This window comes from Pan paniscus, chromosome 13 (assembly GCF_029289425.2).
Source record: "Pan paniscus chromosome 13, NHGRI_mPanPan1-v2.0_pri, whole genome shotgun sequence".
NCBI lineage: Eukaryota > Metazoa > Chordata > Mammalia > Primates > Hominidae > Pan > Pan paniscus.
In genome coordinates this window covers 51174777-51201540 of record NC_073262.2, presented here as the reverse complement: position 1 = coordinate 51201540, position 26764 = coordinate 51174777, and the positions used below count along the sequence as shown (strand labels likewise).

At 41.2% G+C, this 26764-nt stretch overlaps 1 protein-coding gene across 2 annotated transcripts in view; it reads left to right on the top strand.

Moving 5' to 3' along the window:
* The window catches only part of CNTNAP5 (contactin associated protein family member 5), an 876843-nt gene that overhangs the window by 460720 nt on the left and 389359 nt on the right, over positions 1-26764 (top strand). For both annotated transcript variants that reach the window (XM_055108578.2, XM_008953637.5), the window contains exons 8-9: positions 5478-5742; positions 25639-25788. In XM_055108578.2, the coding sequence (XP_054964553.1) occupies positions 5478-5742; positions 25639-25788 (415 nt within the window). The remainder of the gene's footprint in view (positions 1-5477; positions 5743-25638; positions 25789-26764) is intronic.

Below are 26764 nucleotides of genomic sequence, written 5' to 3'. Positions count from 1 at the left end.
ATGATCCCTAAATCCTCTCCAAAGACAAGACAGATGGTAAAGATGTGGGTCTTCAGTCTCAGATACCCAAGGTTAAAGAAACAAGTGGGAATATTAGGGCCCTCCAGCTCAATAGCCTCAGGTTACAAAAAAGAAACCTAAGCCTCTAGAATTGACTTACCTCTGGCCACCCAGAAAAGCATCAGATCTGGGAAAAGAGAGAAACAATAAGCCAGAAGCAATGCTAGATACATTGCACGTGGTCTCATGTGGTCTTAAATCATCCCACTACTATTATTCCCCAGATCATGAAGGAAACAATGAGGACCAGAGAAAGGCATGTTTTTTTTCCCCTAAATATTTGTAACAAGAATCTAGTTCTGCCTAAATTTAACACTCTCACTTCCTTCAGAATTCAGAGCAAGATGATCTATACCAAATTGTAAACCTATTGTGTAAGGCATGGTCAGTTATCAAAAAGTAGCTAATTATTACAAGGCAGTATAAGAAACATAATAGATTTCCACAGGTAGCACACACGACTGGAAGCCCATGGAGAAGGCAGCCACTGTGGGATGGATGTCAGGAAAGGTCTGGGCATGGGCAAGCCCAGAAGGCTTACTGGGCCCTGCAGGGCAAAAGTGGGGATGGAGGGTGCAGAGGAATGAAGAGGTCATGCCTGGTGGAGGAAGGAAGGCACAATGTATGTCTAGAGGACAGCTTTGCTGTTAGTGTGTCTCTTCACTCTAGTGAGGGTAGTGCCAATGACGAGGGACACAATCCAAGGGAGGTGATGGTCTATCAGTAGTCAGCAACCATCTGTGCTTTCCTGTTTGAAATCCATTGTACTCTCAGAGAAGAATGGGAACCACACTTGCCCCTCCAGCACCTTCCTCAGTCAACACTTTCTATCAATTGTACCGGCAAATTTCTCATAGATCTGTTTTCTTTTCTCACTCTCCCACATTGTTATTGGTATTAATCAGTGTTCTCCAGAAAAGTAGGGCCAGGATCTCTATATATGTGGAATACATATATGAAAGAGAAATAGATTTGAAAGAGAGATTGAGATTTATAATGAAAAATTGGCTCACTGGACTACAGAGTCTGGGAAGTCTCATGATCTGCAGACCCAGGAAAGTCAGTGCTGGTCTGTATTTGAAGGCCTGAGTACCAGAAGTTGTAAATCTCAGCCTGAACACTGGAGAAGACGAGATGAAATTTCTTGATCGAGCCAGGAGGAAGGAAAAAAAAAAGTACAAATTCCTCCTTCCTGTGCATTTTACTCTATGCCCTCAACGGAGTGGATGATACCCACCCACATTGGGGAGGGCACTGTACTTTGCCAAGTCCACCAATTTTAATACTAATCTCATCCGGAAACACACAGGGCCACACCCAGAAATAATGTTTAATCCGGGCACCTCATGGCACAGTCGAGCTGACCAAGGAAAGACTGTAGTGGGTCTCTAGAGAAGTGTTGAAAAAACAATATTCTTTACAATTGTTAGAGAAGATAACGGGGGCTACTAAATGGGGTTTTATAGTAGCAGGAAAGATTGGGCTCAGCTCTGAATACAATAAAGAAAAGTGGGGATTTATAGCCAAGGAGTAGGGTGGGGGTCAGGGAATGGAAAATTACTTAGAGGTAGGGTACTTCTTTGCTAAACTAGCCCAACAGGAGCTTTGTTGAAGGCAGACAAGTGTGATAATATATCCAAGGAGGTCAGACCAAGGTGGGAGGTTTTGGTATACTGAACTCTGCAGAATTCTTGCTAAAACTGGAAAAAATGGGACATGGACAGAGCCCAACATCACACCTAGTACAAGGGAGGACTCAGAGGAGCCTGGCTAGAGTTAGATCAAGGAAAGAGTCTTTTGCCAGAAAAAACAGACATTGTTTGGGGATCCCTAGGGGCAAATGTCTACTCCATCTTTGGCCCAGCACTTCTGAACATCTTGGCTGTTCGAGAAGGGGCATGTATGACAGTGAAAATATAGGGCACTAAGAACTACCATCTTGGGAACAATAGGAGACCTACACTTGGAGGGACCAGTGACTTGTGGCAGTTGCTGCCCTGGGGTGGTCTCATTATCATCTGGAACAGCAGTCACAGTCAGACAGAGGAGTCCACGGTTCAACTGGAGCTTTGGGGGTGTGGTAAGGAAAAGCACTCAGACCCCAAGGATTTCCTTCCTTCCTTGAAGACTGACTTCCTTTTTGGACAATGAAAGACCCTGGAGTTCTTATAAGATATAGGGAGGAAAAAAAGGACCCATGGCAGCTCACTGACTTCCTTTCAATCTCACTTATGAGGTCAAGGCCAGTGGTTTTACCTTGAAGGTTTGATCAATGCATCCTTCCTTGCCAGGCATACTTTGTACCAATTACAGTAAATTCGAGTAAGTACATAAAGTGAATTTAATTACTACAGCATGCAAAGGATCAGGTCACATTTATGTGTACAATTAACTAATCCCTGTGCTTAGCACAATTTTATAATGCTTGAAAAATCTTGAATGAATGTTGAAATCTTGAATGGAATTAAACATACAGAGGGACAAATGGGCTTTGGGGAATGAAACTTCCTTCTTGGGAATAGGAGGAATGATATTTGAGAAAGAGATTAAAAGATATATAGGGTAGAATATAGGCCACTGACCATTTGCCATGTCTCCTTTGACACAATTCTAAAGTAATGTCTTCTCACATGGCTTTTCTAAATGGCCGGTGGGAACTTCCTCAAATGCCGTCTTGAGACAGATTCTGGAGACACAAATGGCACTACTGAAAATGGTCAGTCCATGTTGATTTCAAAAGTAGCATTTTTACATGCAGCTCATTTTTCTTTTTTCTCCTCACTTTGGTGAATAGGGGTGACACCGATGGCCCTCAACACTGTATGCCATTTCTGTCAGCAGTAAGCACAGCTGAGACAGGACTGTCAGAATAGTGGCACACAGCAGCTATGTGACAGGAAACTGAACTGCCAACACTCACGTGAGCCCAGAGAGCTGGGTCAGATTCTGTGTAGAAGGAATTTCCCGTCCACCCACATATTTTCTCTCCTACTTGCCTTTCGATTTGCCCTTAGAGAATACAGTAGAGGCATGAGCTAAAGACAAAGAAGTTTTAGATAGCTGGAGTGGCTTCACAGGGGCAAGAATGATAGAGGGAAGTGTGAAGGGAATCGGGGGAAGGGAGAGAGAAGCTGGCCTAAGGTGAGCGAGGGAGCTGTCCAAGGACGGAAAGCATATCCCAGTGCATTTCAAAGTTTTCCTGCTTTCTGTTGAGCTAGGTGTGCATCCCCACTCACAACCTTATCTTAATAGTGACAATCTCTGAAAGCATTTATTTAAAGCCCTTGCTCTGGAGAACCAATCCAGGAACTCCTTAGATTCTGAGCAACCCTGTATTGTGCTCAAGAAGTTGGGCCCATTAAACAATGAAATGAAGGGAGACTGAGGAAAGAGAGCCAGGCCTCTGGTCAGATGTGAGCAAACTGATCAAATAAGGAAAGAATCTCAGGTCCTCTACTCCTCCACTGTCCTGAAGCCGCCTTCCATGGCTGTGATCCAGAGAACACTCAGAAGAGGGCTTGGGTGAAGCTAAACTGGGTTTTAGATAACTCCTGGAAAGGGGATACTTTTGCAACCTCCTATGCCTTTGCCTTCTTCATCTTTGTGAACATTCCCACTCTACACAGCCTCAGACTTTGAATGCAGCTGTGTTCTGGCAGATTTGTTTTTACAAAAATGATACTGACCTCAGGAAAGGAAAAGATAAATAAAAGTTATTACTACTTCCTAGCTTCTCTGCAGAGCATTTGTGATTTGGCTTCTTCCAAAAGACAGCCCTACCACAATGAGTTGGCCATCATTGGTGATGTTTTTATTCTTGAAAGGGAATTTACCAGAGATCCAAAAATGCAAATTAAAACAACTGTGAGATACCAAGAGCAAGTTGGTGGATTTTTTTTTTAAATGGTAGCACTCAGTGCAGAGGATGGAGGTATCAGAGATGGTGGCTAAAAGCAAAAGCCTCCAAGTTAGACAAACATGGGTTTGTCTCCCATGTTTCCTGCTAACTAGGCACATGGCTTTTGCTAAGTTATTTATTCTAAGTCTGGTTTGTGCATCCTTTAAATTAAGAAAATAATACATTATGGCATTGTTGTGCAGAATTCACAAGATATGTATGTAAGTGCCTATCCTATTGCCTAGCACAGTGGGGTGATATATACTGTGGGTGATTGCTTGATGGATATCAAGGGCCTTACCCTTTGACACATTAATTAACTTGTGAGGATCTAGCCTGAAGGGAAGAAAACATCTAAACAACTACAACAAATGATTCATGCAATAATATGCTCATAGCAGTGTGACTGATGGATGAATCATTAGAAATGTGCTACTGGTAGAAGTTTGGGGACTGTTATTCATTTTCAAGAATACGAGACTATCATAAACAAACATGGTTGGGACCCATGGATGTTCTTCCAGGTAGAGGCTTTTGGAATCAAACCACTGCCCTCCTCTGGAACTGAGAACTGTGCTACGTATCTAACTCTGCCACCTGGCCACTTCTGTGCAAAGTTAAATTCAGGTAGCCATTCAGGTTAGGGCGTTCCCCTTGTGGGATCCTTACCTTTTTTTTTTTTTTTTTTTTTTGCTGTGCAAAGAATAATCTTCTTACTCTTCTTTTGGGTTCGATGCACACTTAATATTCCCCATGACCAGTCCTCTCATCTACTCCTCATCTATGTTATTGAAAATACTTTTACTAAGTTAAATATATGGCCCATGTCACTGCACTGTTTCTAAGTTTGAATGAAAACTATTCAGGAAGCATCAGAGGGCTTTCAAGCTCTGCCTCTCTTCACCTTTCCAGACTTACCACCTTTATGCTACCCGGACCCTCCTGTCCCACGAACTACTTAGAAATGGCAGGTTCCCTGGAATTTCATAGGGATGCTGTTTTGCTAATTTCTTCAAGCCTTTGCTGAAAATGCTAGTCAAGTTACCCCCACTCCACCCCTTTCCTAATTCCTTCCTTTGTTTTGTTTTCCCTCGCATAACCTTTGCTTGTCCAGTTATTTCTCCTGTCCGGCTCCCGCTGGAGCTAGTATCTATCCCTTTTTTAGCACGTTCCACATTGTGAGCTTGGCACATAGTTGACTTGCCATAGGTATTTATATAATGAATAAATGTAATTATTTTTACGCCCCTTAGAAAGTGTGGATACTTCCATCCCCCTTCCTTCTGGGACTCTCAGATGGCCCTCTTTGCAGATAGCATTGTGATCCTTAACAAATGAGCGGAAAACGATCTTGTGAGTGTGTCTGAGCAAAGCCGACATTTTTTTCTTCTTTAAGATCTTGCTGCTGAATGTGGAATGATCCTGAAATTAAGGTCAGCTCCAGGTGGTTGTTTATATCAGCTGTCAGATTGCAGAATAAAAAATGGCTTTTATATGTTTGACTTTTATTGTTTTCCAGGGCAATGTCACTTTTTCCTGCTCCGAACCACAGATTGTGCCCATCACATTTGTCAACTCCAGCGGCAGCTATTTGCTGCTGCCCGGCACCCCCCAGATTGATGGGCTCTCAGTGAGTTTCCAGTTTCGAACATGGAACAAGGATGGTCTGCTTCTGTCCACAGAGCTGTCTGAGGGCTCGGGAACCCTGCTGCTCAGCCTGGAGGGTGGAATCCTGAGACTCGTGATTCAGAAAATGACAGAACGCGTAGCTGAAATCCTCACAGGTACTGTCTGCTGACACTCTGGATCAGCTTCTTGTTTATCCAAGTCGACAAAGGTTGAGGTCCTGACAAAAACATACAGAATCCAAATCTCAGGGATATGGGTTAGCCCAGTATTCACAAATGTACTCCAAGTCTGAAGAGGCACCATTTTTTTTTTTTTTTTTTGAAGATGGAGTCTTGCTGTCCCCAGGTTGGAGTGCAGTGGCTCGATCTCAGCTCACTGCAACCTCCGCCTCCTGGGTTCAAGTGATTCTCCTGCCTCAGCCTCCTGAGTAGCTGGGACTACAGATGCATACCACCACACCCAGCTAATTTTTTTTATTTTTAGTAGAGACGGGGTTTCACCATGTTGGCCAGGATGGTCTGCATCTCTTGACCTTGTGATCCGCCCGCCTTGGGCTCTCACAGTGCTGGGATTACAGGCCTGAGCCACTGTGCCTGGCCAGCATTTTTTTTTCTTAGTAGGAAACAAAACAAAAAGTGAATTTATAATTAGCTATGTCAACTTTGGTTAAGTCCTTAAATTTCTTAGTCTCTTAGCAGTCTCATTGGAAAGATGGGAATAAGAATTCTTACCTGGGAGTATTTAGCATAATCTAGACCATTTATAGAACTCTCTGCTAGGTTCTCTATAAACATGGCATGTATCATATGGAATCTTCACCATGCTCACAGAAGGAAGTTACTATTTTACACTTAATAGGTGAGGAAATCAGAAGTCATGGCAATCACTTCAAAATTCCACGTTCCTAAGTGATGGAGCTGGGAATTTATCCTGAATTTGCCTGACTTCCAAGTCTATATTCTCCTCTTAAACCACATTACCATGGAAGTTTGTATAACCCCTAAATTCTATTTCAAGTAAAAATCAGTAAATTTAAAACCATTTAAAAAATATATATGTATACATATATATTTTAAATGTATTGAGTAAATGCTAGTACATATGGCACCAGGGAATGGGAAAACTTTTAAATGGTCCTCAAATGGCCAAAATTTGGGAAACACTGATTCATTGCCATGTACTACAGATCTTACTGCCTAGCAATACGCAGCAGGTCGGTGAACAAATTGTATTTTTGGATACCCTGGCTCCTCCAGCTGCTGTTTCTTCAACATGAAACAGTGGACGTCTCTCTCTCATTCTCTGTTATGTTACCAATCTCTGATGTCCTTCAAGCAGCGGTGTATTTACTAAGTTGACAAATACTCATTGAGGTCAAATCTCACATGCCAAGGATTGGGCAAGGATTGGTCTGCGGCATGCTGATCGATGAAGAAGTTCTTTCAGAAATCTCCCTGAATAAACAATCTGAATAAAAACCTCCCTCTGCTTTTCACCGCAGGTCAACATCCATCATGGATTATACTACAATTTAATTTAGATGCCTTTCTCTCAACTGGACTGCATGGTTCTTTTATCCAAGTAGATTAGCAAAAATTGAGTTAAATTGTAAAGGATATGACTTAATATTTGTCGACCTAAAAGGAAGAAGCCAAGGCAATATTAATATAAGTAGATAGTTTATTTGGGCCAAGCTTGAGTATTGCAACCTGGGAATATAGATTCAGCTTTCCCTGAATGTATACTCTGCTCTGATTAGCTGCAGTTAGAAGCAGATTTTTAAAGGAAAAAAAAAAAAAAAGAGGCAGTTTCTATGTTGTTTATCAGAAATTAACATTAAAATCATACCAGCTAAAGATTGCCTGTGCATTGTTCTTTGTATCGCAGATTCCAGGAGCAAGAAGATAATGGGTGAGGCAGGTAGTCAGGAAAAAAAAAATGACTTTAAACAATTGCCTGGAGCATGGGTGCCTTGAGCTCAGGGGAAGGGTGTGTGACTGAAGTTTCATACTCATGCCTCTCTGGGCCCAATATACTTTGCATCACTCACATAGTTCAGACTGCTCTGAGCTGTTTTTCTTTTCTCATAGTTATGGTCATGTCAGACCGTGGGAGACATTCAAATGTCCATAGTGAACAAAATGGCCCACTGAACCCCTGAGCATAGCAGAAAGGCCTGAGTCTGGAAGTCAGGCAGTCAAGTTTAAAAGTATTAATATGTTTTCTCCTTCCTTTCCTGTGGCCCTGGATAAACTTTGTCTCATATGCAAACTGAATTGTATTAGTTATCTATAGTTGCATATCAAGTGACAGCAATATTTAATGGTTGAAAACATTTTTTATTATGTCTCAGTTTCTGTGGATCAGAAATCCAGGGACAACTTGGCTGGGTGACTGGCTCAGAGTCTCCCATAAGGTCACAATTGAATTGCCAATGGGGACTGAAGCCACGGCAAGGTTCAATGGAGGAAGATCTGCTTCCGCACTCACTCATGTGCTCAGGAAGGCCTCAGAAAATCCACTTCCACATTTAGGGAAGTTTACATTTTTACCCTCAAGTTATTTGAGAATAACTTGAGTCTATAAAAGAAATGAATTACAGACAAATTAACAGGAAAAAATGCACACACATTTTATTACATGCACACAGGAGTCACAACGACATACAAAATATAAAAGCCCAAAGAAATGGCAGATGGTTGATGCTTTTATATCACCTTGAGATTATAGAAAGAACCAGGGTTTAGAGCATGGCCAAAATCATGTTATGGGCCAGGCACGGTGGCTCACACCTGTAATCCTACCACTTTGAGAGGCCAAGGAGGGCAGATCTCGTGAGCCCAGAAGTTCAAAATGAGCCTGAGTAACATGGCAAAACCCCATCTTTACAAAAAACTGAAAATTAGCCGGGCATGTGGGTGCATGCCTGTAGTACCAGCTACTCGGCAGGCTCAGGTAGGAGGATCAGCTGAGCCCAGGGAGGCCGAGGCTGCAGTGAGGCATAATGACGCCACTGCACTCCAGCTTGGGTGGCAAAATGAGATCCCATCTCAAAAAAACAAAACAACAACAAAAACAACAAAAAAAAACCACGTATGGTAGTAAATCAGGTTATGATGGCAAGACAGGTAATTGAGGGGAGAGAAAAGGAGGTTCTGTTTACCAAGGTGGTCTTAAAATGTAGGTGAAGCCATACAGGTATCAGCCCTTAGAGAGAATAAATGACAAATGTTTTTTTCAGACTTTTAAATGTTTAGACTCTCAGTCCTCGATCCATACAAGGGAGAGCCTCACAGAAAGCCTTGTTGTAGCAATGCAGGTTTTCTCTACAGATGCAAGTCCCCCACAAAAGACAGCTTTGCAGGGCTACTTCTTTTGGAACAGCCCTCTCAAAATATGTCAAAGAAGTACATTTTCAGGTGAAATATTTTAGTTTCTTTCACAAGCTTCCTCATGAGCCTCTCCAGAAGGCTGCCAAGGGTGAGTGAGAAAAAGCACCCAAATAGAAGCCACAGTCTTTTTATAATCTAATATTGAAAATGGCATCTCATCACTTCTGTCATATTCTATTCCTTAGAAGCAGGTAAATATGCCCAGCTTGTGTCCAAATGGAGGGGATGACATCAGGGCTTGGATATTAGCAGGCACAGATTATCCAGGATCATCTTAGAGATTGCCTATCACAAGAGATAAAAAAAAATTATGTTGGTGCTGGCAATTAAATGAGGTAGTATATCTCAAATACTGAACAAAGTGTTGAGTAGCTATTTAACACATTTTTCTTCCTTCCGTGCTGACTCAAGAGATACAGCTAGAAGGGGCCTCTTTCTACAGAGTCATAAAAGTTAAGAATGAATTTGTGCAGTCAGACGATTTTTATAAAATTTATTAGATTTCCAGTAATGGAGGTGAGTTAATCACTTAGAATTGTAATATTTTTTCATGTTCCAAATTATAAAAGTTAAACCTCAATCCTCGTTATTTGAAAAAGAAAAACGTGAGCTGGCATTAAGCTGTTTCTCTCTAATCGGTGAGATGTTTTTGAGTACGGAGACTTGTAGGCCTCAGGTCAAAAATGAAGTTTTAATAGAAGGAAGGCCCTGGCAGCACATTGCTCTTAAAAATCCAGGTGCTGTCTATATTATTAAGTGCATGTCAGTCCATTAAAATGCATTTATGACTGAAAGAGAGCCCGGTAAGAGCTGCCACCTTACCCAGCTGCAGAAAGGGAACAAATCATCAGTTATTTCAGACCCACCTCTCAGAAACTGAAATAAGCAAAAAGAAGTTTTTAAAATGTGCAACCAGAGTTTCAAAAACTCTTGTATAATTCTCTCCTAAGGAGAATTTCTATGTTTTTGGAAAATTTGAACTTAATGTTTCTTAGAAAAGGATCAAGGTTTTGTGTATTCTTCGATTTTCCCATCTGGGAGGAGGAAGAACTAACAAATAATCAAACAAAAATAGTTTTCTCTTTCCTTACATTTCTGAGGAAACTTGTTTTCAAAGTACTTGAGCTCATATTGGCTTTATAAGAAGATGAAAATCTCATATGAACAATGAAAAAATAATGACAATTGTTCCAATAATTTTTGAGAGTCAACGGGGCTATACTTGACACTTGGTATGTCCCAAATGGGTCAGAGAATGCAGATAATCAAAGGTTTATTTGAGACTAATTCTAACATCCTGGATCTAAAAGAGAAGGTAATTCCTTTGGAAAGGGCAGTACAATGATGCCTCACACCTTCAACCCTGTTCCCCGAGCTTTGTACAGTGTGCTTGGCTTTTTAGGAAGGAAGTAGTTCTTATTTAGGGATTTTTGCATTGAAGATCAAGGAGAGACTTGCAAAGTAAATGCATCCTCAAAATAGAAGGCATCTGAATTTAGTTATTCTAGGGATGAAGTTTCAGGAGGATGAAGGACAACAGTGGAATCCCTTTCTTGTATTTTTCTTTATTTTCTATTTTTGTCATCTCCTTTTTTTTGCAAGCCTTATATATGTATGTATGAGGAAAGGTAGAAGACCTCATTTCACTGTAAGGGATGTGAAAGTAGAACCAGCAGCCATTGTAGATCTTCTGCCAGTTAGGCATTGTGCTAGGGGCTTGTCATACAAAACTGTAAAAAAACTCATAAAACTTTATCAGGCGGTTAGTATACCAACATACATAGAAAGAAACTGAGAATATGAATTTAAGTTAAAGTAGCCAAAGTGATGTTCAACCTCAGCTTTTTCCTTAGAATTCTCAAGTTCATGGTCTTTACACAGTATCCTGCTGCTCTCCATATTCATTGTGCATACTGTCCATTGCTTAAATAACTCAAATGTAAAGAACCTCTGCTTTTACATCTATAGATAATCTACAGAAGACTCTTAAGGAAAGTGGCTATTTAGGTCTAAAGCTGTGTCTTTCAAAAACAGTTTCATGGTGGTCTTATACAAGAATAAGACTTGGATAAGGCCTTGGGATTCACAGTAGATTGGAAGTCTGTTGTCTTTATAAACTTCTGTGTACTTTAGCTAAAATTAACTGTATAATATTATTAAGTAAATAATACAGGAGGCTGAGGCGGGTGGATTGCTTGAGGTCAGGAGTTCAAGACCAGCCTCACCAAAATGGTGAAACCCATCTGTACTAAAAATACAAAAGTTAGTTGAGTGTGGTGGCGCATGCCTGTAATCCCAGCTACTTGCTACTCAGGAGGCTGAGGCAGGAGAATCACTTGAACCCAGGAGGCAGAGACTGCAGTGAGCCAAGATCCTGCCACTGCACTCCAGCCTAGGTGACAGAGTGAGACTCCATCTAAGAAACAAACAAAAAAGTAAATTATATATCTATATATCTATCTATATATCTATATATATCTATATATCTATATATCTATATATCTATATCTATCTATCTATCTATATATATCTCCATATGTCAACACACACACACACACACACACAAATATTCATTGGCCACTGCACTCCAGCCTAGGTGACAGAGCAAGACTCCATCAAAAAAACAAACAAAAAAGTAAATTTTATGTGTATATATATATATATCTCCATATATCAACACACACACACCAACATTCATTGAGAAAATAGGTCATACTTTCTTCAGACTCTTTTTTTGGTGCTCAGTACTGATTCCTTAAAAGGATTATCATCTAAGGATGAAGGCTGCCAAGTGACATGAGGTCTACTTCAGTAAGGGCCTGTCTACTTCTAAGAACATTGCCCTGCTTTCTGCAGGCTTTCCCATTCTAATTTTCCCCGTGCCCCATGAAACAAGATTAGATCTCTCAGAATTCAAACTGAAAGATCTGATCCATGTGGAAAGCCATGAGCTTCACTAGAGCAGAGAACACCTTCTAGGAGTCTTGCTGGACTGTGAACCTTATCTGAAAATCCATTTAGGCAATTCTCCAATGAATGAGCAACTACCTAGATAACCGAATTTATATATTTTAAGCTCCCAGTTCTTTCTTACTTTTCATAAGGTACCAAGTGCCATGAGGACCTCTCACATGGTCATGTGGTCATGAGGCTCTCTCAAACTCCATACCCTTTCATTGAGCAATAGATATCATGTTCTATTTTTAATGAAGGATGTGGTTGCCGTTTTAAAGGCTTTTATGGAGATGCTTAGAATGGAGTTTAGTATTTTTCAAAACAACCTGAATTACTAAGAAAACAGGACATTTTATAAAGGTAAAGGAGACCACCTGGTTTGTTTTCTTAGGAGGAATAGGGCAGACTGTTTTGAACGTCATATGAAATCATAAGCAGTCTTAAGAGAAAACCGGCACCACTCTAATTATCTGAAAGGGATCTGACATTTCAATGTTATTTTTATTTTTCCGATGGGAAAATACAAGGCAAGGAGAATCGAAAGAAACAGGCATGGAGTTTTAGCTTAAGTTTTCGTTTGTTTGTTTGTTTTTGTTTTTTGTAGTGCTTCTCAAAATGTCAGCCAGTCTGGCCAAAGAGCTTGAACTCAGGCTTCAGTGGTTGTGCGTCAGCCTACCTGTGCTCTAATCAGATGTAGGACATGAGTAAGTCTTGTTCCGTTAGCCTCACTGTCCTCATTTGCTGAAGGAGAGGATCAGTCTAGAATCATGGATGCTCCCTCCAGCACTATTCATGATTTCTTGAGAGAAAACAATAGGCCAACCCACCCCTTATTATCTTCAAAGAAATCATCAACCCAAGGCTCTTCTTTTGAAACTGGCATAAATGGTCCTGAATGATTGGGAGTACCCAGGGCCAAGCCCCTTGCCAGAGGTCATGCTACCCAACTCCCAAAACTCTGGTGCACTTTGTGGAGTCAGAAAAGTAAACTAAGCCTATTTGATACCATGATTTTTGTGGATGAGTTGCTTGCATGGTCTTAAAAAGGTTATGCTATGACTCTTCACAACCTGTAGAGAATTAGGAGACAAATATCTAAACCTGAATAGGGTTTTTTTTTTTTGCAACCTTCCTTAAATGTGTATATGTGTGTGTGTGCGCACATCTATGTTGGTAGGAGGGTTAACAAAATATATTAGGTCTTCAACCTATGTTAGTAGAGGAACAATATTAGTTGTAGGTACTGAAGCTATTTCCTGCAGAGAGAAATCCAGGCAGAGACACAGCAAGGGTCTTTGGCTGTGGGACCGGCTTTCTTATAGCTAACGGTTGGTATATGTGAACATCTCTTCAGAAGGCAAAGCAAGCAGCAGTGAGGCAGGCAGAGAGCCCACTTTGGATTCCATTAAAGCATCTTCTCCCCAGAGCTTCCTAGATGCACAGTGTACTGCCCTGATGTCACCAGAGGCATCAAACTCAGCCTGGGATTTTCAGGATTAAAGAGTAAGTCTACATTTTAAAGACATGGTTTTGGCACAATAAAATGAAATCCAGAAGGGCGGCGGGGGGGAATCCAAACTAAGAGATCTGACCCTGGCAGCTGGCACCACTTGCTCATTATTAGCTGAAAAGGCAAAAGGTGAAAGCTGATCACCTGGGACAGACAAAATCTCTGGACAAAAGGTGACATGGCCAGCAAAGAGCCAGAAACCAAGAAAATACCATGAAAAAGTGTCTATAGTCAAGGCAAATGGCTTATCGGAGATGCCGTCTCAGCGCATCCCATTTAATTCCTAGGAGCAAGCAATAGTGTTTATCATATTTCCTCAACCACCTTATAACATTTCACTCTTTCGATAATTCCTTGAACAGTATTAGTTAGAGATAAGGTGTTCCAAAACAAACAAACAAACAAACAAAAATGTAAAAAACATTTAAGCCATCCTTTTTATCAGTTAATTTTCTATAGCCAGTAGACTTCTGTGACTGGCTTGTTCTTTCTTTAGCTTGAAATATGATGAGATTCTCAGATCAACAGCCATAATGAATGTTTTTTCTGATGATTATTGAGCATTGACTACATTTACATTAAATAAAATATGTCATCCTGTAGCTATGGTCAACATGACACCCTTAGCTTTCAGAATTTAATCTCAATTGATATTTTCTCAAGAAACCTTTCCAAGGCAGGCCAGGTGCCTTGTTTCTTTGGTTTTCTTCTTTTTAACGTTTGTTACTAAGTATGTATATGTATGTATTCATCTGCTCAGGCTGCTATAAGAAAATATCACAGTCTAAGTGTCTTAAACAACAGACATATTTTCTCAGTTTTGGAGGCTACAAATCCAGGATCCAGATGTTGGCAGGATTGATTTCTTCTGAGGGCTTCTCTCTTTGCTTGCAGATGGTTGTCTTTTTCTGTCTTCACATGGTCTTTTCTCTGTGCATGTCTGTGTTCAAATAGCTTCTGCTCATAAGGACACCAAACATATGGAAACTTATTTTACCATAATTACCTTTTTAAAGATCCTGTCTCCAAATACAATTGTGTTTTTAGGTATTAGGTGTTGGGACTTTAACATACGCATTTTGCAGGGACACGATTCAGCTCATGCAATGTATATTAATATGTCTATTTAATTGTTGACCAATGCCCTTCTCATCACTAGAATGTAAGCAACCATGGAAACAAGTACATTATTTGCCCAAGCCTTGGTCCAACACCTTGCTTACCACACGTCTTCCATAACTATTTGCCACACGCATGAATACACTAGTGGAGTTGACCTCTAAAACAGTTCTGAAAGATAGAATTTTAACAGGGAAAGAAGAGTTAGTAGTGATTTTTAACAAACAGTCCTGTTACAACAATTATATGCCGCATAATGTGTCAAACCCAGGAATGAGTTATACTCAGGGGGAGTACTAATTAGGTAAAGGGCAGGGGAGCTCCCAGAAGTAGGGAGATGGCCTGGAGAGCTGCATCGTGCAGGATGGAAGTGCTCACTCTGTGGAATGCTGGCAGCCAGGTAGTTATAGGCTACAGCCCTGCAGTTAACAGAGCTGATCCCCAAATATTGCCCTTTCTCATAGAAGCCATTTGTAGCTAGCCACCATCTGCACATCAAGTAAACATGACGAGGCTGCAAGCTTCATCCTCTGCTTCAATTAAGTTGTCATTAATGCCTCGGTATTTGAGCTAAGATAATGTTAATGAGAAAATCCCATTAGCAAGGGCAAAAAAGTGGATAGCCACAGGGCTGTGACTGTCACAACAAGCTGTCTGGTTTGAGTTTCAGAAGATAGTAACATGATGTCACAACAAGCACAGAGTTCGAGTTTCAGAAGATAGTAACATGATGAAGCATTTCGTGTTACGGAAAACTGAGAAATGCAATTGCCTGAACTTTAAGATACCAAGCAAAGGTTGGAAATGTTTACCAAAGTAGTGATTTCTTGGGCGTCTTCAGCTTTTTAAGTTTTGGATAATGACAATGGAGACATTGTATTTCTTAACTCACTGTTTTTTTCTCTGTCTCTCACTCAAAGGAGGAACTGCAGGAGATAGAATTTTTTTTATCATAGATTAATCTTCTTGTCAAACCTGCTATCACTTCCCTTTTTCTTTTATATTTTTTACTTTGACAATTTTCTCATATAACTTAAAGTTCCTCTCATTGGCTTTAGGAAACTTTTGGAGTATCTACTCTGCACTGGGTACTGTGGTTGAACCTGGAAAGGAGGCACTGCCTTCCAGGAGCTCATAGGCATGGTTGGAAGAGACAGTAAAGAGGCATTAATGAATAATAGAACATGTGCCTGGGACACTGGGGAAGCACAGGGAAGAGGCAACTGGATAGGTGAGAAAGGGAAGACTTTCTAGAGGTAGGGATATCACAGCTTGGTTCTTAAGAATGAATAGAATTTGGCCAAATATGGAGGGAAGGAAAGGATTGCTCTAATAAGAGAAGAGAAATAGAATGAGAACCAGAGGTGTAAGACTATGGAAGCTTAGATGCCTGGGGCCCAGAGGGCAAAAGATGAAGCAGAGTTTTGGTCAGGGACCCCAGAGTTTGTGCTGTATCTTGGAGAGAATAGGGAAATAACTCTCTTGAGTTTAGCTTAATGGTTAGCGTGTGGATGTTTGACCTCAGCATTCAAGTCTACTAAGGAAACCACACTTTCACCATCAACCACAAATGCATCGTGAGTTCCTAACAGACCCTAGCGGATGGCAAAGCCAGATGTTTTCCCTTTATGCACCGATCAAGGATTTTCAGGATCCAGGTTACCTTGAAATATGAGCCAGGCATTAAATGACTAGGAAAGGTTTAACCCGTGATTTATGGCTAATGCTCACGTGAGGGCCTGCTTCTGACACTTGGCAGTGGAGATTCAGTTGGTCTGATGCTGAATCCATCAATGAGCCTTGGAGAGGGCAGAATGCTGCCCTGCTGATACTGGGGCAGAGCGGGGGGGTGTCCCAAAACGTGACTCAGACTCTGACCCCCAGGTACCTGTTATCCCACTGGGAAGAGGAGACTTACATGGATGGATTGTTAATTAATACCACAAGGCAGTAAATATTATGAGCTAAATAAATAGATCAGACAGTGGATGCTATAGGAATTTAGAAAGAGAAATCACCCTGCACTAGTCTAGTCAAGGAAAACCTGCTTCATTCATTTCCTGATTTATTAACTTACTAATTTATTCAATCAATCAATCAATCATCACGTTTTATATGCCCTGCACTGTGCTAGCTGGCTGTGATAGAAAGTAATAAAACATATGTTCTCTGTCTGTACAGTTTAGGAAAGAATTTGCTGACACGAAAACTTGGCCTTGGAAGATTGGGGGATGGATTTTGATAGCAGGAAATGGTAAGGGTAGCATATAGGTGGAGCAGAGGCTGGGTATGGAAGCCCCAATTCACTAAGTATATTTACTTGGAGCATAATGAACACATGGTCCAGCTGGAGCAGGGAATTCTTGTAAGGATTTTGGAAAATAGCCTGAAAAGACAGAGGGAGACTTGGTTAGAGAAAGAGTAGATTGTCCAACTAAGCAGTGTGATTTTCATTCTCTGGGCTCCATGACCCAGTGGAGGGGTATTTGCTGTGAGGTCCATGATAACCTTGCTCTTTAGGTAGTTGGATCTAGCAAGGTGTCCTCTATCAGAAAGAGACAGGAGGCTGGGAAAAGAGGGGGACCACTAAAGAAATTTCCAGCTTCAGGGATAAGGAGTAGAACAAAAATAAGAGAGGGAATTTGAAGGCATATGTGAACTCAATCTACCATAAGTAGGGAAAAGTTAATAGAATTTGATAGCTGATGGATAAACAGTGTGCCAGGAAAACATAACTCAGGCTCTAAATTGTAGCATAATGGTACTAGTAATCGTAATATACTCTTCTACTATGTAACTGACATTTTCAGACTTCCTTATTCAATTATTCATATATTGCCTACTTTATTCTCACAAAAGTTGACTGTGAGACAGTCAACAAAAGTTGACAGCTACCTTCGAATTGTTAAATAAGAGCATGTATGAGAGGACATAGAAAGGCCATTGAATTGAGTTTTCTGGGGAAGATAAAGCCTAGAAACTTTCAAGTCAAGCCAATCAATTTTGTTTCCATTTTACAGATGATGTAATAGGTTTAGAGATATTAAGAAATCTGTCTAAATTTCCAGAAATTTTTAAGTGTCACGCACTTGAGCAAGGAATAACAGGTAAATAAAGCCATCAAGGAAATCTGTAACAAGTTATCTCCAGGGTTGGAAACAGTCTTTGGGGACTATGATCTGGTTTGGGCTGTCTTTTTGTCTTGTGTGTGGCTGTCATGGCCTAGGGTAGTCACAGCTGACACTTAAGGGCCCTGAACAGCCACTTGGTTACAAAGGTTCATTGACACCTTGCAACATTGATTATGATCTTGCTTTTTATTTTGTCTTCAAAACATAAAAAAAGATGTCAAAATATGGTGACAATTGAAGTGCAAAGATCTGTTAGAAATTTTATGGAGGAATTGGTGGGGTTAGAGAGAAAGAGAGAGAGAGGTACAATTGAGAGCCAGAGTACAAGAGTGTGTCAAGGCTCTGCAACCTCAAAATTATTTCTTTAACTCAATGGTTCTGAGCCAAGGGAAGATTTCCATTCCCACCAAACTCACCTTTTAGCCCACTCCTCCCCCACATGGTGAAAAAATGTGCTGTTGGTGATGGGGATTTGTGGTGTTGGTGATGGGGTTGTGGTGTTGGTGATGGGGTTTTGCTGTTGGTAATGGAAGGTTGTGGCATTTATGATGGAAGGTTGTGGTATTGGTGATGGAGTGCTGTGGTGTTGGTGATGGAGCATTGTGGTATTGGTGATGGAGTACTGTGGTGGTGGTGGTGGAGGGTTGTGGTGTTGGTGGTGGAGGGTTGTGGTATTGGTGATGGGAGATTGTAATGTTGGTGATGAGGTGTGGTGGTGGTGATGAGGGTTGTGGTGTTGGTGATGGAGGGTTGTGGTGGTGATGGAGGGTTGTGTTGATGATGGAGGGTTATAGTGTTGGTGATGGAGGGTTATGGTGTTGGTAAAGAGGGGTTGTGTTGTAGGTGACGGAGGGTTGTGGTGTTGGTGATGGGAGCTTGTGGTGTTGGTAATGGAAGGTTGTGTTGTTGCTCATGGGAGGTTGTGGTGTTGGTAATGGAGAGTTGTGGTTTTGATGATCGTTCTTTGTGGTGTTGGTGATGGAGGGTTGTAGTGTTGGTGATGGAGGGTTGTGGTGTTGGTGATGGAGGATTGTGGTGTTGGTGACAGAGGGTTGTGGTGTTGGTGATGGAGGGTTGTGGTGTTGGTGATGGAGGATTGTGGTGTTGGTGATGGAGGGTTGTGGTGTTGGTGAAGAGGGGTTGTGGTGTTGATGATGGAGGGTTGTAGTGTTGGTGATGGAGGGTTGTGGTGTTGGTGATGGAGGGTTGTGGTGGTGATGGGGGTTGTGGTGTTGGTGATGGAGGGTTTTGGTGTTGGTGATGGGGGCTTGTGTTGTTAGTGATGGAAGGTTGTGTTGTTGCTTATGGGGGGTTGTGGTGTTGGTAATGGAGTATTGTGGTTTTGATGATTGTTCCTAACAGTGTTGATGATGGGTTGTGGTGTTGGTAATGGAGTATTGTGGTTTTGATGATTGTTCCTAACAGTGTTGATGATGGGTTGTGGTGTTGGTAATGGAGTATTGTGGTTTTGATGATTGTTCCTAACGGTGTTGATGATGGGGGGTTGTGGTGTTGGTGATGGAGGGTTGTGGTATTGGTGAAGAGGGGTTGTGGTGTTGGTGATGGAGGGTGATGATGTTTATAATGGAAGGTTGTGTTGTGATGATGGAGGGTTGTGATGGTGATGGGGGTTGTTATTACCATCTAGTGAGCAGGGGTGCTGCTGCACATCTGACACAGGAGGTATACCACAAGACACCTACTCCTAACAAATACTAAGCCAGTCCAGAATACCCAGGGCCAGTGTTGAGGAATCCCACTTTAACCCCAAACCCTACTCTTGTAAAACAAATTTAGGACATTAGAATATCTCTTAACTGTTCTGAGTCTCAGTTTCATCAAGTGTGAGCTATAAAGGGCTGTGGAGATCTCATTATCAAAAGCATTTTAAAAGACATATTATATGCTCTGTAACTATTTTTTGTTTTATCTAGAAAGATATATCAAAGTAATAACAGTTGACTAGAATTCTAATTTCTGACGTAAGTAGACATCCTGAGAAACAAAAGTTGAATTTTCATTTAATTATTTTCAGAAGCTAGGTGATTCACAAAAGAACAGAACTAAAGTTTGAAGTTGGTATTGTTAAAAGCGAAGTCATTTGGTGGGAATGTAAAGTAGTGTAGCCACTTTGGAAAAATTCTGGAAGTTCCTCAAAGGGTTAAATATGGAATTGCCCTATGACTGAGCAATTCCAATTCTATATGCACACCTAAGAGTATTGAAAACATGTTCATACAGAAATGTGTACACAAATGTTCATAGCAGCATTATTCTTAATGGTGCCCCAGGTGGAAACAATTCACATATCCATCAACCATAAAAACATACTTAATTGACCAGGTGTGGTAGCTCATGCCTGTAATCCTATCGCTTTGGGAGGCTGAGGTGGGTGGATCACTTGAGGTCAGGAGTTCAAGACCAGCCTGGCCAACGTGATGAAACCCCGTCTCTACTAAAAATACAAAAAAATTACCCTGGCGTGGTGGCGGGTGCCTGTAATCCCAGCTACTCAGGAGGCTGAGCCAGGAGAATCGCTTGAACCCAGGAGGCGGAGGTTGCAGTGAGCCAAGATCATGCCACTGTACTTTAGCCTGGGCCTCAAAGTGTACTTTAGCCTGGGCCGCAAAAAGAAAAAAAAAAAAAAGTACTGATTCATGCTACATGGATGAATCTTAAAAACATTATGCTAAGGAAAAAATGCCAGTCAGAAAATAGAGCATAATGTATGATTTTATTTATATAAAATGCCCAGAATAGGCAAATCCATAGAGGCACAAAGGTAGGTTAGCGGTGGTTGGCCAGGGCTGGAGGTGCAGGGATAAGGGGATTGGGGGACAGTATATCAAGGTTACAGAGTATATTTAGGGGATGATGACATGTTTTAAAAATTGATTGTAGTGATTGTATAACTCTGAATCTATTAAAAACCATTGGGTTTCACACTTTAGATGACATATATGGTATGTGAATTTTATCTCAATAAATCTGTTACCAAAAAATAATAAAAATAAAAGCAAAGTAGAATTCAGTAGCAGAACATAAAACTTTTCAGAGGTTTTTGGTCATCAAAGAGATGGCAGGAGCAGGGCAGGGCTGGCTGGAGTTGCCAGCATGATGAGCAAAAGGAGCTCAGCTCCAATACCCACACTTCCCTTTGAACGCTGGCTCTGCCTCTGAGCAGCCATGGGGCCCTGGGCAGCCTCTCCACTTTTCTCTGTTACATCTATTACATGAGGGCAATCAACTTGACCTCCAGGACTATTGTAAGAATTAGGAATTACATTATTTAAAGTGCCTGGCACATTATAGGCATTTGTTACTGGTAGTGTGATGTATTATTAGCTATTTTTACAATTGGGGTATTTCAAAGGTTCATTTGCAAGTTCAGTTGGAAGGATGAAAACTGTCATTCTTTTTTTCTCTATGGAGAAAATTTTCCAAGTCTTTATTTGATTCCTAGGAAAGCACAGGGCAGCCTATTCAACTCTCTCTCTGTAAGGAACCCTTTATACTGATGCCCTAGGCTGAATTCCAGCACCTGAGAGAAGCCATGAGAACAAAAGTTAAAAGGACAAAAAAGTTTTCTGTCTTTTATTTCAGCTTAAACAGTTAATCAGGTTTTTTTAAGATTATAAAAAATGTACATTAAAAAACATTGAAAATTCCAGTATAATATAAAAGAAAAGAATCTGTGATTCTGTCATTCTACATTATTGCAGTGTTTTTCGTGGTGTTAGTTTTTAACAAGATGGGAATCATGCAGCACATACTATTTATTTAGAGCTTTTCTCTTATCAAGATATCAGTAGCATTCTTGGACATTATGATGTTTAATGACTACATTATATACCATATTAGGAATAAACCATATTTGCTTTAGCTAGCCTGCTACTATGGGAAATATGGGTAACAGTGAATTTTTGCTATTGTAAATAATGGTGTCATGAACTACCTTCAACATAAATCTTGGCTACAGCTCTGTTACTATTTTAGAAATAATTCTTCAGAATAAAATTCACAGGAAATGAGGTATGACATTCTTGGGATTTTTGATATTTACTGGTGTATTGCCTTCCAGAAAGAATGTGCAAATTTAGGCTGCCACGAACAACATATAAAATTGACTGTTTCCCTCTATTCTCATTGAGATTGAGCATAATCAGTTTTTATCCTTTATTAGTCTGGGAGATGGCAAATAATACCCAACATGTCTTTAAAGTTCAGAAATTGTATGTTTGTCCTCATCTGTTTCTGGAACCCAAGTCCCATCTTTTAGGCCTCAGCCCCTATATCATGGGGGTGCTTAGTGTCCCATATTGGCCCTCAATATCCTGCTCTTCTCTCCTAAGATAATTTTTTTCCCCCATCAAGATATTCTTGGCCTAAAAGGTGTTGCTTTCCTGTTCTCCTTATTGGACACGTCTATTCTTTCAAAGCCATTTATCTCAAGGAGGTTTGGGAAAAAAGCAATCTGATAAGGTGATTTCTCCCTAACTTGTGAATAATTAATAGCACTTCCACTTTTACCTTTAAGAGAGTATTTTTAATAACAAAACCTCAGAGAGTCTCTAGGGATGTTATTTTGGATCTTTTAACAGAATGAAGTGAAAACGAGGACCAGGTGAAAGTGGAGATTTTTAGCTGGGGATGTACCACTTCACTTGCCTTGAAACCCATGCCTGGGCAGCTCTCCTGGGCGGGTCCCAATTTCCCAGCTTCTTTCCTTTCTCTTCTGACACCTCCAATGACGTGGCTCCTGACCCTGGCTGCACAACAGAATCCCAAGGGACCTTTGAACCTTCCAAGTCCTGGGATAATCCCCAGAAATCTGACTTAATTAACCTGGAGTGAGCCCCAGGTTCTGTATTTTCAAAAGCTCCCCAGGCAATACCTGCATTGAGAACTATTGTTCTAATAATTTTCCTCCACAGAGCTAAACTTTTCACCCAGGCTCCCGCTGCAGGCATTGGGGAACATGTAGGAAAAGACCAAATTAAAGAAAAGGCAGACCAAAAAAGAAAAAGAAAAAAAGAAAACAACCAACCAAGCAAACCCTCATTATGTGAAAACTTGAAAGAGAGACATAGATGGCGATGTGGGGAGAGGACAGGACCCACAATCACAACAGATGATCCTACAGACTCCCATTGAGCAGCCCTCTCCCCTCAGGCCGGTGCCATCTGTAACATGAATACATGATAGATACCAAATTCGAGGGGACACTCACTGTGGCCTCTATAAATACATTCTTCTCTACTGTATCACTGATGCCTAGCAGGGTGCTTGGCCTTTAGGGAGTATTTAGAACTTTTATTCTGAACTAGTTACTAACTCCCTTCCAGTCTAGAGTTTACCTGCAAATGCAGTCCCATATGTTATGCAGATGTATTCAAATGAGTATGCAAATGAAAGTTTTTAAAAAGGACTTACAATTGACTGTGCTCCCCAAATACCCCTGAAAGAAGTCAAATGTTCACCAAGACACACCTGACAGATTCTCTGTGTCATTAGCAGAATCCCTGTGGCCAGGACCCAAACCCTGGTCTTGTCTGAGGACAACTGCCTTTGGGAGGGAGTGGGGCCACCAGGCTGAGAAGCCTCTGGGTTCTCTTCTTCACCCTAAGCAGATGTTCAGGATTGCAGTGATCTGGCTTGAGAGATCTGGCCGAAAACACATCAGGTGTCCTACATCGGGGATGCTCTGAGCAGATGGGTCACAGCTGCCCAGGTGCAAATACAGCTGGGCTCCAAGCCTGGTGCTTGTTTCTCCCAGGGCAGCCTCTCCAGCCAACTGGGAGCTCAGGGGCACCGGCTCTTCACTTGCCACTCTGACGGTCTGGCACACCTCTGTGGTGATCCTCAGTGTTTTCTTCCCAGCTGGCTGCTTTGGGGCTGCTCCGGTAGGCTGTACCAAGGCAGGTCTATTTTACCTGCGGAAATAGCTCTGAATCCATCACTTACTTTGCATTTTCACTGCTGCTACTTTCGGTGAGATCCTCTCATTCTGCCTCCTGGGGACTCTGCAAGCAGTAGGACCTGTGAGTTCTGCCTCCAGCCTTGACCCCTTCCAGCTGCTATCATTGGCTCTTGTGCTGGCTGATTCTTTGAATAAACACCTCCCACCCTGATATTACCATCCTAGAGAGCCCTCGTGGAGTCCCATGTTCTAAAGCTGTAATTTTCATCTCTGGCTGCACATTAGAACCACCCAAGGAGCTTTTGAAAAAATGCGGATGCCTGGGGCCCATGCCCAGAGATGCTGATGGAATTGGTTTGGGAAAAGTGTTCTTCAGAATAATTTGTCAAAGGATATTGTTTAAAGTCCTCCTGAGCCTGGTATGCGAGACCTCTGGGTGATTGGATCCTCTTTCTAGCTGCCTTCATATTGTCATCTCCTGCTTCTCAGTCCAGACCTTTGTTTCTTTATACAGGCTCTCTGTCTCCTGGAACCCTTGCCCCAAGAATTACAAACTCTTGCTCACTTTCCACGACTCCCCTTAACTGTCACCCACTTCAATGAAACATTCTTGGGATCCTCACATGGAGTTAGTTAGGCTTTCTTTCTTCTCTGCTCACATATTGCTGTTCCACCCAGAATTGCAAGAGGTGGTGTTGTTTGCTTACTTCTCTGTCTACCCCACTAGCCTGAACTCAAAAGACGTTATTTTAATCCTCCTTGCATATGTCTCTGCCTTTTAACAATGGACTACCCTAGGGTAGAGATCATGTGATGTTAATATCCATACCCTCTAATGCCAAAGACCATTTCGTATTTGCAGCTCTGTTCATTTTTTAAGCTAATGTGACTGCCCACATATGATTGAAATGAACTGTTCTGCATACACTGCTGGACTAACTGGCGTAATTCTCACAATGGCCTGTTAAGTACAATCATTGTCCTCTTTGCAAGTGAGGAAACTGACACAATGAGAGGAAAGACAACTCAACATGTAACAGGGCACAATAAATGACTATTTACCATTTAGAATTGTGTGGCTGTGTGCTCTTGCCACAGAAAGTCTTTGTGACCAATCAGTTAATATGACTTTATTTTCTCAGCAAGCACTTTACACCAACAGGACACAGTCTTAATAGATGATAAACTCTTTAAAGGAAATAGTTGAAACCTCATGACTAGTTCCCAATACAGTTTTCTCAGTAAGGTAGGTCAGCAGCACAGGGTACAGCAAAGACAGCTGGAGCAATGGAATAGGAGAGAAAAGAACCTTACAAAAGCACCCACCTTTCTCCCAGTGCCTTTAGAGACTGTCGTGCCTCATTTCATTTGATCTCTTTAACAATAATAAGGAATAGGAATTATAATATTTACAGATGATAAAATCAGAGCTTAATGAAAGTGAGTAACTTTGACAATGTCTCCTAATTAGTATGAAAAACGCTGCAATTGGATTATATGTTACCTCTCTCCAAGAGGAGGCTGCCTCTGCCTGGCACATCATTGGAATCTAGCTTTCCTCATCTACTTTAAAAATAGCTTACTTTTTCCTAAAATTGGAGGAAAGTATGAGAAAACCAAAATTGCTCATAACTCTACCACTCAGTTAAAATTGCTGGTAATATTTTGAGTTCGTTTATTTTTCTGGTTTTTTTTCCCTCTGCATTTATACAACAATAGATCAGAATATGTGACATAACTTTGGTTGTGGTGTGTACAACATTTTGTATTTTTCCCTTTTGTTTTAAAACAAAACATATCAGAAGTAGTTCAGCCATCTTTTTTAAAAAAGAGATTAGAATGAAGTGGCAAGAAGAGGAAGAACAATGCTTTTTATGAACCTTCCAAGGGCTTGTATCCAGCCGCGTGAGGAGTGGGTTTGCTCTGAGAATGGCATGGACGGCAGCAGGCTGGGAAATGAGCCCCCTCTCTCTAAGCCTTCTGGACCCATCATCTCTATGCTTACTCTCTTGTTTCTCTTGCAGGCAGCAACTTGAATGATGGCTTGTGGCACTCGGTTAGCATCAACGCCAGGAGGAACCGCATCACGCTCACTCTGGATGATGAAGCAGCACCCCCGGCTCCAGACAGCACTTGGGTGCAGATTTATTCTGGAAATAGCTACTATTTTGGAGGTAAATTCTCCAGTCTTTAAGAGGGAAAATTAAGAAGGGAGGGAAATTTAAGTGGGCAATTATTTCACTATGATGGTTCTGGTTTGGTCAATTAGACAATTCTCCCGACACACAAACACACACACACATGCACATACACACACACCCTCAATCTCAAAATAGTGAGAAGCAAAATCTCTCACAGCTGTGTGCAAATATAAATTATCTAGGTCAGTGCTGAGGAAGAAAAGAACTTTAGCTACAAGAGCTGGTGTTATATAACACATCCAAAGGAGAGTTTTGTAGCCATGCCAAGCCCTGTAATCACATGGGAAAGGAGAAACTCAGCTGAAAACTTGGAGAAAGTGTATCAAGAGTCAGCAGTACCTGCAAGAGGCAAAATTCAGGTGGAAAGGCACAATCAGCATGCTTAGCACCCAGGCCCCTCCTCTGCCACTTTCCTCTCTTAGTCTCCTGTCCCCTCCTTCCCCACAACCCTAGAGGCCATGCTCACAGAAATCCAGGAATGAGGAGGAATTAGGAGGCCCATGAATTTGTAACTCCAGGTGTGGAAGCCAGTTCAGATTATTCACATTCTGCCTTCTCTGATGTTAAGTGAGTCCTGGGAACCTTTCCAATGACAAAAACACAAGGACAAGCTGATGGTGAAGAAAAACATAATTAGGCATCTACTGATTTTTTATAAATGCATATCTATATATATATGTATTTAGCCTTTCAAAAGTATTTTTCATTAAAAATTAATATCTAATTTCATAGTTGTTTGTATTATAGAAACAGTCTCTGAAAAGGATTTAACCTCAATAGCTGTCTGACCTTGAGAAAGATACTTATAGTCCCTAAACTTCCTAATCTGAAACACGGGGAAATAAGCTCACCTCCAGAATTTCTGGAAAAGTTAAGTACGACCAGGGTGTAAGCATATGGCACAGAGTGTGCCACATGGCAGGGGATGGGGAAACTGGCTCCAGCTCCT